General features: G+C 47.1%; 1 protein-coding gene across 1 annotated transcript in view; it reads left to right on the forward strand.

Moving 5' to 3' along the window:
• LOC118365578 (E3 ubiquitin-protein ligase SMURF2) overlaps positions 1-14,449 on the forward strand; it is a 56,370-nt gene that overhangs the window by 19,169 nt on the left and 22,752 nt on the right. The window contains exons 2-5 of the mRNA XM_035747905.2: positions 3,486-3,524; positions 5,169-5,277; positions 10,791-10,924; positions 14,122-14,187. Coding sequence (XP_035603798.2) covers positions 3,486-3,524; positions 5,169-5,277; positions 10,791-10,924; positions 14,122-14,187 — 348 coding nt within the window. The remainder of the gene's footprint in view (positions 1-3,485; positions 3,525-5,168; positions 5,278-10,790; positions 10,925-14,121; positions 14,188-14,449) is intronic.

The raw sequence follows: 14,449 nt of genomic DNA on the forward strand, positions 1-14,449 counted from the left end.
CATCATTATAGTTTACAGCCGTTCTTCACTCTCTAGTTTACTACGTGATCAGTCTATCTGCTCAATACCTGCATAACATTGACCTACCTATCCTACCACGTATATTGGTGGTTAGGCTATATATTGACTGAAAAAGAAGCAGTTGGCCCATGGTGTCTGAGTTCTGTTTTATTTTTTTGGCTGATTTCGTATTCTCAGTTTAATTTTTCAAGGTTTCTGTTTTCACCTGGGTTTTTTTTCAGGTTTTCACTCTCAAAATATTATTTTTTTTTAAATAGAAAAACAACTCAATTGGATGTTCTAAGTCCACAACAATGCTTAAACCACATCAGGAGACCACTTGAGGTCTGTTACCTTTTTTATAACTGTAGATTTTGGGGTGTAGCACATAGCAAGAGGCTATTATTTAGTGTTATTTTTGTAGTGTATGTGATGGTAGAATTAGCAAAACATGTATTTATTTTTTCACCTTTATTTAACCAGGTAGGCCAGTTGAGAACAAGTTGTCATTTACAACTGCGACCTGGCTAAGATAAAGCAAAGCAGTTCCACACAAACAACAACACGGAGTTACACATGGAATAAATACCCACTAGATTGATGCAAATAATCCATTTAAGCATAGGTTACTTTATAGTTAACATTTTATTGAGAAGGTTTTTTGGAAAGCCTTTCCATCTACCAGAAGACTTTTCATTAGCATCATCGCTAACGACTACACAAAGTTGTAGACGCGCTCACTGCGCATACACAGATGGGGAATTCTCGTTAACTCTTCAGAAAGTTGCAGGAAATACATATCACTGATGTATTCTGTTCATGTCTTATGTATGATAAGCTTGCTCAAATGAATTCATTTTCAATACATTTAGTTGATTCCCTACTAAGTTCAATAAAACAATTTATATGGTTAAATTCTGTTTTAATGTCCATTGCCGTTCTCCGCATCGCAGATTTTACAGGACCCTAGTAATGAGAACTCCTCTCATGTTCTGATGGTTGGCTTACATTGGATGATGATTGCAGTCTGGTGCTCCATTCATGTGCTGCAGTCTATCTCAGCATTGGCTTCTCTGCTGCCATTGTCTGGTTATCTCTGTAATTTCAGTGGTTTTGTCTTGGGTCCGCTGTGCTCGGCTATAATTCGGCCTGTTCTATATTTTACATGTATAAGTTTTGTGTTGTTTTCCTGCTGAATTGATGGCTAGGTGTAGGGGTAATGTATGCTTACAGAAGGCCCGTTGGTTTTCATGTCCCGGTCAGAGGGACATTACTGCAAGTTCTGGTGTTCCGTGATGTGTCATTTCACTACCACAGTCAGACAGGCCTATTGTGTCACCGGCCTCCTCTCGCATCCCTCTTCCTCTATGCCAGTTTACATTTGGCTACATGAGACTCACCATTGCCCTTTTTCACTGGGACTCCCTGTAACGTTTGAACTGTTCATGTCCATCTCCTGTAGCTTTGCTCCGCTGCAGCTGTGAAAATACAGAAAATTACCAGCTTTGAGAGTCCATTTCTCTTGATTAAATCATCTACTTTTGAGAAACGCACTATGGAGCTAGTTGTCAGGACCCAGCGTATGTCGTTCTGCCCGTATTTGGTTGTAAAAGAAGCCAGACCTGAATACTGATATCAGAGTGCTGTTACCTGATTCTTACAACTCCTCACCCGCTCACAGCACCTCACACCCTGACATTCTCTCTCTCTCACACCTCTCTGCCTGTAAATAATTAATTAGATCACTGGAGCTAGAGCGGGTGTGCAGAGCGAGGTGTTGTGGAACCTTTCAGGGGCCTGTGGTGTGTGTGACTGGCATACAGTGTGTGTGTGAGACTGACTGAGAGAGATGCATTCCAGATGTTTGAGTAATGAGGTGGGTTTCACTGGAACGGAACACATTCCCAGGGATGTTTGCTGGAAGAAATTCTTCCTCGTCTGTCGAGCATGTTCTCCCTTCCCATCCCCCAAGAGGGTTTAGATTCGGTTAAGACCTATTTGTCTCCCTCCTCTCAATCTTAATGGTGTAATTTTCATTAAACCTAGAAACCCTTTGTGTGTGCTGAATGTATCAGTAAACACCATGTGTAGATGTTTGTGTTTCACACTGCGGTCTGTGATTTGTGTGTTTAATTCAGTCCATGGCACTCTTAAATGGTGTTCTGTTCCCCCTCATACGTTGTTTCAGCTCAGACCTAAATTGATTTAGGAGTCAGGTTATGTTTTACATGCAGTGTAAGCACTGTGGTTCTCCCTGTGTTTAGCTGTGGTTGGGTGGGGAGGGGCAGATGAATAGCGGTGTTTGTAGATTCAATGGCTTAGGCTGCTGTCTGCCCCTATGGGCCTGCCTTTGTTTATTTGTGTTAGCAAAGTAAAGTCTGGACACACCTGCATGTGAGCGGATCTCTGTAGAGAGAAGACACCCAAATGGCCTCGGGGCCTGCCAGACATGAGACAGATTTCATCTCTCAAAGATCTGCAATCGACTCACATGGCAGCTATGGACGGCTGTCGCACCGCAGCTGGCATCTATGGGGGTGGTATTGAACGGCACTGGTAGTGAGCATAGTGGGTGGATTTTGATCAGTGGGATGTGACCGGGATGGCCCAAAAAATACTTCGACCAAATACACAAAGGTAATTGAAGTACAATAGAAAGGCCATTATTGCCTGTGGCTGTGTCTGTACTGAAGCGGACCAGAGGGACTGGGCTTGGGCCGGGGCTGAGTAAGTGACTGAGTGTGTGTCGGTGGCTCCAGACACCCAGGTGGCCGTTCATCCAGGCCTGGTCGAGGGTGTTTAAGTGGCTCTGCCACATTGCCTCAGCAGCCCCTCCATGGTTCTCACTGGGGATCTGCCCAATCTACTACTCTGCTGCTGCAGGCTGGCTGCTGTGGGGAAGAGTATGCCCCTCCCTTTTAATAGTTCAAATTGAATTAATGTGCGAATGCCTTATGATTCAGCATGTCGCCAACAAGTGCCCATATGTATTATCGTCAAGTTACTTTCTTGGTTGAGTTGCTGTTAATTAACTACTATAGCTATAAATCATGTTGATGTGGGTCTATTTTCTGGAGCGGAACATTGGAGGTCCTCATGTCATTGAGTCATCCATCACCTGGTTGTCAGCTTATGATCAGTACACACACTCAAATGTAGAGATATAGGGTCTGGCACAATCCAGTCTGGCTAAAGATATATGTGCGTGTGTTTTCTCTATCACCTGAAAGTCACATTACTTGTCTTACATTACATATTATAAAAGAAATGCTCTTGCTGCCTATGTAATGTAGCCAGGGTTATCCATATCCAAGATGGAGCGCTTTTCGATTCAATTCCCTGAGCAGCAGTGTATCACTTCAGCCCTGCACAAACCTCTCCCTTGGCAGTGATGTAACCACACGATCACAACAGCCTGTCAGTGTGTAATATGTGTCTATCTGCAACGATTAAAAATAACACCTCATTCTCCTCTTCTCTTTCAGTCCTCTGCGCCAAAAACCTGGTGAAGAAAGATTTCTTTCGTAAGTAACCCAGTGAAAGCTGTGTTTCTGATCCTCGACTCCATGTTAAATGGCTTTATAGTTTCATAGTCAGGGGGCTTGAGGGCTTTGATGTCTGCAGTGTGAGATATGTATCCCCCGTGAGAAATGTGAAATGTGGGTCAGTTTGAGCTGATTAAAGAGGGCCTGCTGCCAGCTGCTAGAGTTCCCTACCATCAGAACGCCATGCTAACACACTTAACCAATCACTACACTACTCCATCAACGAGGAAAGGGATAGTAGCCTGTAATGTTACTACTGATATGTTTGTGGGGAGAAAGATGAGCTCACCACGTCACAATGATGTAGCTTATTATCAATATTAGCCAATAAAACTATTACTATTTTATTCCCTTTGTTTCGTTCCCATTTCATGCATTGAGTCACACAGGTCTGAAATATCTCTTAAGGATCGGACCCCTTTTAAAAATTTTGCCTAAAACGACATACCCAAATCTAACTACCTGTCGCTCAGGACCTGAAGCAAGGATATGCATATTCTTAAAGGAAACACTTTGAAGTTTGAAGTTTGTGTAAATGTGATATTAATGTAGGAGAATATAACACATTTAATCTGGTACAAGATAATACAAAGGGAAAAACACATGCATTTTCTTTCTCTTTTTTTCCATAATCTTTGAAATGCAAGAGAAAGGTCACAATTAAATTCAATTTCGATTCTGGCCACTAGATGGCAGCAGTGTTTGTGTACATTTTTAGACTGATCCAATGAACCATTGCATGTCTGTTCAAAATGTTGTATTACGTCTGCCCAAATGTGCCTAATTGGGGCAATTCTGTAGAAGTTAAGTATGGGATATCAATAAAACGTTTATACCGTCATTTAAAGCTAGTCCATTTAAGAGTGAAAAAGCACAGCATTTCGGTGTGTGCTAGGTGTCCATAGTGGCTCGAGTGTTTGGGTGTGTTTGGGTCAGGCTGTCATGGAGAGTGAGTGTTTTAAGGTCCCTCACTCAGGTGGTTTCTCTTGTGCCCATTCCTCCCATTCCAACCCTCAGGGGCTGAGTAAACACTCACTCAGTTAGAGCCTGGGTGGAGAGAACTATGCCTTGTGTGGCAGCAAGGCAGGCTTGTCTCTGTGGGATAGTGTGTTTATGTATACGGAGAGATGTATTTCTAAGTGCAGTTTTGTTTTGTTTGTGTGGGCCTGCGTGGCATATGTGTGTGTGTGTCCGTGAGCCTGTGTGTCCACCACACCCAGGCTATCTGCAGGTAAATGTCGTCCAACAGGTCCCTCAGGTCTGTCTATTAGTGTCAATGTCATGTCCACCCGTATCTCTAGATATCTGTCACTCGGCTCAGGTTCAGTCACACTATCAGATTCACACATCAGCCATTCCTAGACTGTCATAGAATGTTATTCATCAAAAGTATTTTTCTTCAAATGACCTCTTTTCCCCCTTTCAGAAACCGGATAGTCTCACTTCCATCTGCATAATGAAATCATCAAATAATGATGGAGTGATGCCTGTAACATTTTCTCCTAGTACAGCCAGTCCTTGGCCAGGGCAATGTGCTGAGGCAGAGTGTGTGTGTGTGTGTGTGTGTGTGTGTGTGTGTGTGTGTGTGTGTGTGTGTGTGTGTGTGTGTGTGTTCCCCTGCAGGCCTCCCTGATCCCTTTGCCAAAGTGGTGGTGGACGGCTCAGGACAATGTCACTCCACAGACACCGTGAAGAACACCCTCGACCCCAAGTGGAACCAGCACTACGACCTGTGAGTCCCCTCATCACTCAAACCAGATAATGGATAGCGCAGAGCTTGCGCTTGACATACCATCCATATAGAAGCAGCTGTGACTCGATGTGAAACTGTGTATCTAACAGAAATCTTACCTTAACCTGCTGATTTAGTAATGAACCAGCATTCTGCTGAACTGCGGCCCCTCTCTATAACTATCACCAGTGCCCTCTATGCTATATCTATGACAACTCCACTGGGGTAGTTAAAGTGAAAAAGAAAAACATTTAAATAGAACCGTGGGGAGGGAAACTAATCTCAGAAGCCTTTTACCTTTTGGACAGAAATATGTGCATGTCTTGTTGCACCCATGTCGCTTTTCCCAAGGACTGCTTGTCTTGTGAAAACAACCTGGAAATAGAGGGGGGGGGAGTGAACGTTTCCAGTATTTGGGAAAGTTCCCAGTGTTTATCCAGCCGTCACGCGTAGCTAACAGAAAGAGGAAGCACATGTCTCCGTTTGTTTGGTTGCTCAGGATACCAGACCCTCTCCCACCATGGCTGTTTAATTAGCTGTTCATGTCCCGTTTGACAGGAGGGAAACACAGCCCTCAGTCAGTCAGTCCCACTGTGGAGGAGAAAGAGTGCTGGATACAGTGATGGATGGGAGGACATCGACCTGTGTGCTCCCAAGACGGAGCCAAACGCACGCACGCACGCACACACCTCTCCAGTTTTTTGTTCACCTGGAACCTGCCTGTGTTTCTTCCTGTTAATGACTATGTTAGACCTTTAGGTGCCTTCCCTCTGTGTGTCAGGGTTAAGGATTACTACTCCATGCTAAGGCACATGGACTCTCCTCAGTGTGTGGAGTCTAATTGACTGAGGGTAGCTGAGCACACTCACACATATTCAAATGGTGTCTGAAACACCTGGTGCTCACGCTCAGCAGAGCCAGAAAAGCCTTTGCTTAGTTGGCACTGAAGCCTTTTTCCATTGGTTGTATGTGCACAGCGTGAGGAAGTGTATGTGCTCATGGCAACATTGACACGTCAGGGCCTCCTCAGTGGTCTGACCAACAGACTGGTCCGTGACCTCTGAACCCAGCCAGCATTGTTGCGGAAGTGGCCTGTATGCCAAGGATAGCAGACTGTGTCTCGCTGGCAAACTTCCTCTCCTCGACTCCTATCCAGCCCAGTTAAAGTATGTGGAGCAGACAGACTGGACTGTAATACGGCTCTGAAGCCCTATTAGGGACAAACCTATCAGTTTCTTGTTCAGCACGCTTTAAACTACATTTATACTAAGTATAATATGTTAATGAATATGTCAAGTAACATTTTATTTGTCACATGCTTCGAAAACAACAGGTGTAGATTAACAGTGAAATGCTTACTTACGGGCCCTTCCCAACATCAGATGTAGACTAACAGTGAAAAGCTTACTTACGGGCCCTTCCCAACAACAGGTGTAGACTAACAGTGAAATGCTTACTTACGGGCCCTTCCCAACAACAGGTGTAGGCTAACAGTGAAATGTTTACTTACGGGCCCTTCCCAACAACAGGTGTAGACGAACAGTGAAATGCTTACTTACGGCCCCTTTCCAACAATGCAAAGAGAAAGAAAATAGAGAAATAATAGACAAGTAAAACACGTAATAATAAATACACAATGCATAACAATAACTTGGCTATATACATTGGGTACCAGTACCAAGTCGTTGTGCAGGGGTACGAAGTATTTGAGGTAGATATGTACATAGGTATAAAGTGACTAGGCAACAGGATAGATAATGAACAGTAACAGCAGCGTAAGTGATGAGTCAAAAGAGTAAGTGCAAAAAGGCTCAATGCAGGTCGTCCAGGTAGCTGTTGTGAACTATTTGTCTTGGGGGTAGAAGCTGTTCAGGGTCATGTTGGTTCCAGACTTTGTTCATCTGTACCGCTTGCCGTGCAGTAGCAGAGAGTCTATGACTTGGGCGACTGGAGTCTTTGACGATTTTGAAGGCCTTCCAATGACTGGCAACTGCTTGGCATCCGACCGCAATGTGCTACAGGGGGTAGTGTGAATGGCCCAGTACATCACTGGGGCCGAGTTCCCTGGCGTCCAGGTCCTGGATGGAGTCGGATTGCAGTCGGATACCAAGCAGTGGTGGAGCTGTATAACCTTTTGAGGATCTGAGGGCCCATGCCAAATCTTTTCAGCCTCCTGAGTGGGAAGAGGTGTTGTTGTGCCTTCACAACTGTGTTGGTGTGTGAGGACCATGATAATTCCACCACTCCACTACAGCCCCGTGGATCTCCTCCCTATAGGCTGTCTCATCGTCATTGCTGATCAGGCCAACCACCGTCGTGTCGTCAGCAAACTTAATGATGGTGTTGGAGTTGTGCGCGGCCATGCCATGCAGTAGCGGGTGAACAGGGAGTACAGGAGGGGACTAAGCACGCACCCCTGAGGGGCCCCCGTGTTGAAGGTCAGCTTGGCAACTGTGTTGTTGCCTACACCCACCACCTGGGGGTGGACCGTCAGGAAGTCCAGGATCTAGTTGCAAGGGAGGTGTTCAGTCCCAGAGTCCTTAGCTTAGTGATAAACTTGGAGGGCACTATGGAGTTGAACGCTGAGCTGTAGTCAATGAACGGTATGCATGGTTCAGTGTTGCTTGCCTCGAAGCGAGCATAGAAGGCATTTTTCTCGTCTGGAAAGGCTCACGTCACTGGGCAGCTCGTGACTGGGTTTCCCTTTGTACCCCGTGATAGTTTGCAAGCCCTGCCGCATCCAACGAGCGTCAGAGCCGTTGTAGTAGGATTCAATCTTAGTCTGTATTGACAAACTTCCTGTTTGATGGCACATTGGAGGTTGTAGCAGATTTTCTTTTAAGCGTCCGGAATACTGTCCTGCTCCCTGAAACCGGCAGATGTTGTACTTATTTATGATGCCGGTAACTGATGTGGCAGCCTCCTCAATTTTGGGGGATGAATCAAGTAGCATATTACAGCCTGTGCTAGCAAAACAGTCCTGTTAGCATCTGCTTCGTTGGACCACTTCCGTATTGTGCACGTCACGGATATACACTGCTCAAAAAAATAAAGGGAACACTTAAATAACATAATATAACTCCAAGTCAATCACACTTCTGTGAAATCAAACTGTCCACTTAGGAAGCAACACTGTTTGACAATACATTTCACATGCTGTTGTGCAAATGGAATAGACAACAGGTGGATATTATAGGCAATTAGCAAGACACCCCCAATAAAGGAGTGGTTCTGCAGGTGTTGATCACAGACCACTTCTCAGTTCCTATGCTTCCTGGCTGATGTTTTGGTCACTTTTGAATGCTGGCGGTGCTTTCACTCTAGTGGTAGCATGAGACGGAGTCTACAACCCACACAAGTGGCTCAGGTAGTGCAGCTCATCTAGGAGGTCACTTCAATGCGAGCTGTGGCAAGAAGGTTTGCTGTGTCTGTCAGCGTAGTGTCCAGAGCATGGAGGCGCTGCCAGGAGACAGGCCAGTACATCAGGCGACGTGGAGGAGGGCAACAACCCAGCAGCAGGACCGCTACCTCCGCCTTTGTGCAAGGAGGAGCAGGAGGAGCACTGCCAGAGCCCTGCAAAATGACCTCCAGCAGGCCACAAATGTGCACGTGTCTGCTCAAACGGTCAGAAACAGACTCCATGAGGGTGGTAGTATGAGGGCCCGACGTCCACGGGTGGGGGTTGTGCTTACAGCCCAACACCGTGCAGGACGTTTGGCATTTGCCAGAGAACACCAAGATTGGCAAATTCGCCACGGGCGCCCTGTGCTCTTCACAGATGAAAGCAGGTTCACTGATACTATGGACTGGCCCGCCCGTTCCCCAGACCTGAATCCAATTGAGCACATCTGGGACATCATGTCTCGCTCCATCCACCAACGCCACGCTGCACCACAGACTGTCCAGGAGTTGGCGGATGCTTTAGTCCAGTTCTGGGAGGAGATGCCTCAGGAGACCATCCGCCACCTCATCAGGAGCATGCCCAGGCGTTGTAGGGAGGTCATACAGGCACGTGGAGGCCACACACACTACAAAGCCTCATTACTTGTTTTAAGGACATTACATCAAAGTTGGATCAGCCTGTAGTGTTGTTTTCCACTTTAATTTTGAGTGTGACTCCAAATCCAGACCTCCATGGGTTGATAAATTTGATTTCCATTGATAATTTTTGTGTGATTTTGTTGTCAGCACATTCAACTATGTAAAGTAAAAATTATTTAATAAGAATATTTCATTCATCCAGATCTAGGATGTGTTATTTTAGTTTTCCCTTTATTGCTTTGAGCAGTGTATAATGATGAGATGTTAATTAATCTCCTATACCTTCATAGATACAAGTATTGGGATGAAAAGACACATGCAGAATGTTGTGTTCCCATAGCCTGGACCAGGGCCTCTCTGTCCCATCTCTGCAGCTATAGGGACAGGGGGAACAGGTGGCGGTAGTGTCCCCAGGGCCCAGCTGGTTCTGTTCTGCCTGCTGAGGAAGTATGACAGCCTGGCCTGCCTAGCACCAACTGCCATGCATTATGCCATATACTGTACCTCAACCAACCAGAGACATAACATAGAGATGGCCTAAGAGGAGAAACTCTTATCATTTTAACTCTTATCTTACTCTTAATCATATTATCTGAGAGTTTGGTATGTTTGGCTTGTGTATAGTGTATGTAAACATACTGTATCTTGTCTTGAAAAGCTTAATCCAATGTCTAGTCTTCTGCCCTTATTATTTGATACAATAATCATATCCAGATCTGTGTTGGATGTAATAATTCCCCCCTACAAATCTGTCCTGCATTCTAATGCTCTCAGATAGCACCCCAGACAGGCATTTGGCTTCTACTCAAAATGTCCAGACATCTTACTCACAGCCCCATTGTTTCACATCCCTTTAGTTTCTGTAAGCAGCATGGTAATTATAGTGGGATGCAGTCTGCTAACTATATGGATGATTAGTTTTACACTGAGGAAGAGAACTGGGCTGAACAGATGTGCCACGTCAGGTTCACGTAGTGTGAGTTTAATACCCAGGCCTCGACTGACACACAGTACCTAAGAGTGATAACGGAGGCAGTCAGGGAGTAATGTTATGGTTCAACTGTTCACTCTCCTTCTTTTCCTCACTTACACTATCCTATTTCTATCCCTCTTTCAGCCTCTCCTCCTCCCTGTCTCTTTCATTTCTCTCTCCCTCTCTGGGTGATTTTGGGTCGAAGGGCTGCCTTTGGATGATTTATGACAGGATCTGTCTGTGTTCGTCCTTCTCGTACCCAGACACTCGGGGTCGGGAGTCGCACATTCATAGATGCCGGGCGGAAAATCCCTCTCAGACACCTGACTGTGTTCTTGTGGGGACGCAGCCCCCGGTGACAGGCAGCCCCGAGCGGATGTGTGCCTCCCCAGCGGGGACATCCAGGCAAAGACTGGCCTTTTGGAACAGTGCATTCACACGGGCTTTAGTAACATCTACAGTACATTGGAAGTGACTGGTCTCTCTCTTCTCTCCTCAGATATATTGGAAAGTCTGACTCCATCACCATCAGCGTGTGGAACCACAAGAAGATCCATAAGAAGCAGGGGGCTGGCTTCCTGGGCTGTGTACGCCTTCTATCCAACGCCATCAACCGCCTCAAAGACACCGGCTGTAAGGACTACCTGATTGATTTAGTGTGTGAGGCAATGTCTGTGTAGTGACGCATTGTTTGTCCCACAAACGGAGTCACAGGCTAGCGGAGTCACAGGCTAGCGGAATCACAGGCTTGCAGAGTCACAGGCTAGCGGAATCACAGGCTAGCGGAGTCACAGGCTAGTAGAGTCACAGGCTAGTAGAGTCACAGGCTAGCGGAATCGCAGGCTAGCGGAGTCACACGCTAGTAATCCCCTTCTCCTGTAACAGTGACACATTGAGCTGTACCCTCACAAGTGCACACACTCTCACCTTATTCCTGACAGGTCACAGACCAGGTTGTGAGAGGGGTCACATTCTGCAGTTTTTTATTTTATTTTTTTATCTTTATTTAACCAGGCAAGTCAGTTAAGAACACATTCTTATTTTCAATGACGGCCTGGGAACAGTGGGTACTGCCTGTTCAGGGGCAGAACGACAGATTTGCACCTTGTCAGCTCGGGGGTTTGAACTCGCAACCTTCCGGTTACCTTCCGGTTACCTTCCGGTTACTAGTCCAACGCTCTAACCACTAGCCACTAGGCTACGCTGCCGCCCCAGTGCCAGAACAGGAAAAGACAATCAGCATCAGCCCACAATCACTGTGAACGTGTCATGTCAGAAGCGAATGGCTAAATGAGATTGAGGCTTGGCCCAATGCAGCAGTGGCAGCCAGGCAGGGACCCAGTGATGGCTTTACCAAAGTGCCTCCCCCTCCCACTGTATGTATACTATGCTGATAGGCCTGCTACGGTCTTGTAGACGGAAAAAGGACAAAATCCCAGTGCTTTTTCTAGAAGCCCCTGACACTTGTTTTCCTGAAAAACCCAAACGCTGTGTCTCAGCTGTGAGTAGTTTGCCTCTGCATTTCCTCTCATTCCCCCCTCCTCACGCCCTCCACCCTCGTCTGTCCCATAGACTAGCAGCATGCATGCGCCACAGTGACTAACCTCCGTTTATCTCGGTCGGCAAATCTAGACAACCGGTCATTTTACTCAGACATGCATAATTGTACAGCTATTTAAATGTAAGCATAGATTTGTTATGTCCCTCGGTTGTGGTCTTATTCAAGTGTATGTTTGTCATTCTTTCGCTTGTGCTTTTTGCAGCTGTTCCACTGTGTCCTGTCCACAGGCGTTTTAGGGGGCTTTGGGTTTGTGTGTGCACGCTCATTGCCCCAGTCTAATAATGGTTTGACAGACTATGTTTTGGTCCCTGTTTAGTCTAGATGCACATCCTGAGCTGATCTGCATGACACTCAGACAACAGTGAACAGATAGTGGCATTTCTCATGTCTGCAGGCAACGTGACATTTCTTTGGTCCTTTTTTTTGTTTTGTTTTTCAGCCTGGGCTGAGAACGTAGACAAAGAGTTTCCAGACATTGGCAGGGGTTCATGTCCATGTTCAGTCTGGGTGGAATAGTGCCGGCTTTGTGCAGAGATTTGTCAAATGTTTGACCTCTGTAGTGAACTACAGGCTGCTCGGTACCGATGCTCAGTGATTTTTTTACGGTCCATGGCCACTCCACAGACCATCTGTTCCAGTACATATCCCATACCCAGCCTCCAATGGAGGGGGGAGAGGAACAGTACATATCCCATACCCAGCCTCCAATGGAGGGGAGGAGAGGAACAGTACATATCCCATACCCAGCCTCCAATGGAGGGGAGGAGAGGAACAGTACATATCCCATACCCAGCCTCCAATGGAGGGGGGAGAGGAACAGTACATATCCCATACCCAGCCTCCAAGGGAGGGGGGAGAGGAACAGTACATATCCCATACCCAGCCTCCAAGGGAGGGGGAGAGGAACAGTACATATCCCATACCCAGCCTCCAAGGGAGGGGAGGAGAGGAACAGTACATATCCCATACCCAGCCTCCAAGGGAGGGGAGGAGAGGAACAGTACATATCCCATACCCAGCCTCCAAGGGAGGGGAGGAGAGGAACAGTACATATCCCATACCCAGCCTCCAAGGGAGGGGAGGAGAGGAACAGTACATATCCCATACCCAGCCTCCAATGGAGGGGAGGAGAGGAACAGTACATATCCCATACCCAGCCTCCAATGGAGGGGAGGAGAGGAACAGTACATATCCCATACCCAGCCTCCAAGGGAGGGGAGGAGAGGAACAGTACATATCCCATACCCAGCCTCCAATGGAGGGGGGAGAGGAACAGTACATATCCCATACCCAGCCTCCAATGGAGGGGAGGAGAGGAACAGTACATATCCCATACCCAGCCTCCAATGGAGGGGAGGAGAGGAACAGTACATATCCCATACCCAGCCTCCAATGGAGGGGAGGAGAGGAACAGTACATATCCCATACCCAGCCTCCAATGGAGGGGAGGAGAGGAACAGTACATATCCCATACCCAGCCTCCAATGGAGGGGAGGAGAGGAACAGTACATATCCCATACCCAGCCTCCAATGGAGGGGAGGAGAGGAACAGTACATATCCCATACCCAGCCTCCAAGGGAGGGGGGAGAGGAACAGTACATATCCCATACCCAGCCTCCAAGGGAGGGGAGGAGAGGAACAGTACATATCCCATACCCAGCCTCCAAGGGAGGGGAGGAGAGGAACAGTACATATCCCATACCCAGCCTCCAAGGGAGGGGAGGAGAGGAACAGTACATATCCCATACCCAGCCTCCAAGGGAGGGGGGAGAGGAACAGTACATATCCCATACCCAGCCTCCAATGGAGGGGAGGAGAGGAACAGTACATATCCCATACCCAGCCTCCAATGGAGGGGAGGAGAGGAACAGTACATATCCCATACCCAGCCTCCAATGGAGGGGAGGAGAGGAACAGTACATATCCCATACCCAGCCTCCAATGGAGGGGAGGAGAGGAACAGTACATATCCCATACCCAGCCTCCAATGGAGGGGAGGAGAGGAACAGTACATATCCCATACCCAGCCTCCAAGGGAGGGGGGAGAGGAATTCACTGTGGGTGATGTAAACGATACAGAGCAAAGGGACTTGTCTGTGGGGACAAAAACCCTCCCAACACCATGCTAGTTTACATGTCTCTCAGACAGTGATCGATCCCCCTTTCCTCTCTCTCCTCTCTTCTTCTCTCTCCTCCTTCCCCTCTCTCCCCCCGCTCTCCTCCTTCCCCTCTCTCCCCCCGCTCTCCTCCTTCCCCTCTCCTCCACAGATCAGAGATTGGACATGAACAAGCTGGGCCTCAATGACAGTGACACAGTGAGGGGTCAGATTGTGGGTAAGTACAGCGGTGACCAGCAGGCCACACAGACCACACACTCATGTACATTCACGTAACACTGTTATGTACCTGAAGTGTTACCACTCCATTATTAGAACCTCAGGCTAACCACAGTTGTTTTTATAATGCTGATAAGACCTCAGTATACCACCACGAATAGAAATAGAACTAGGAAAGAGAACAAGAAACCCTCCCAACACCATGTAGGCTCCCTCCAGTAACCTGAGCCTGCTGGGTGACTTATTTTCCCAGTAATTCG

This window comes from Oncorhynchus keta, chromosome 32, assembly GCF_023373465.1.
Source record: "Oncorhynchus keta strain PuntledgeMale-10-30-2019 chromosome 32, Oket_V2, whole genome shotgun sequence".
In the NCBI taxonomy this organism is placed as follows: domain Eukaryota; kingdom Metazoa; phylum Chordata; class Actinopteri; order Salmoniformes; family Salmonidae; genus Oncorhynchus; species Oncorhynchus keta.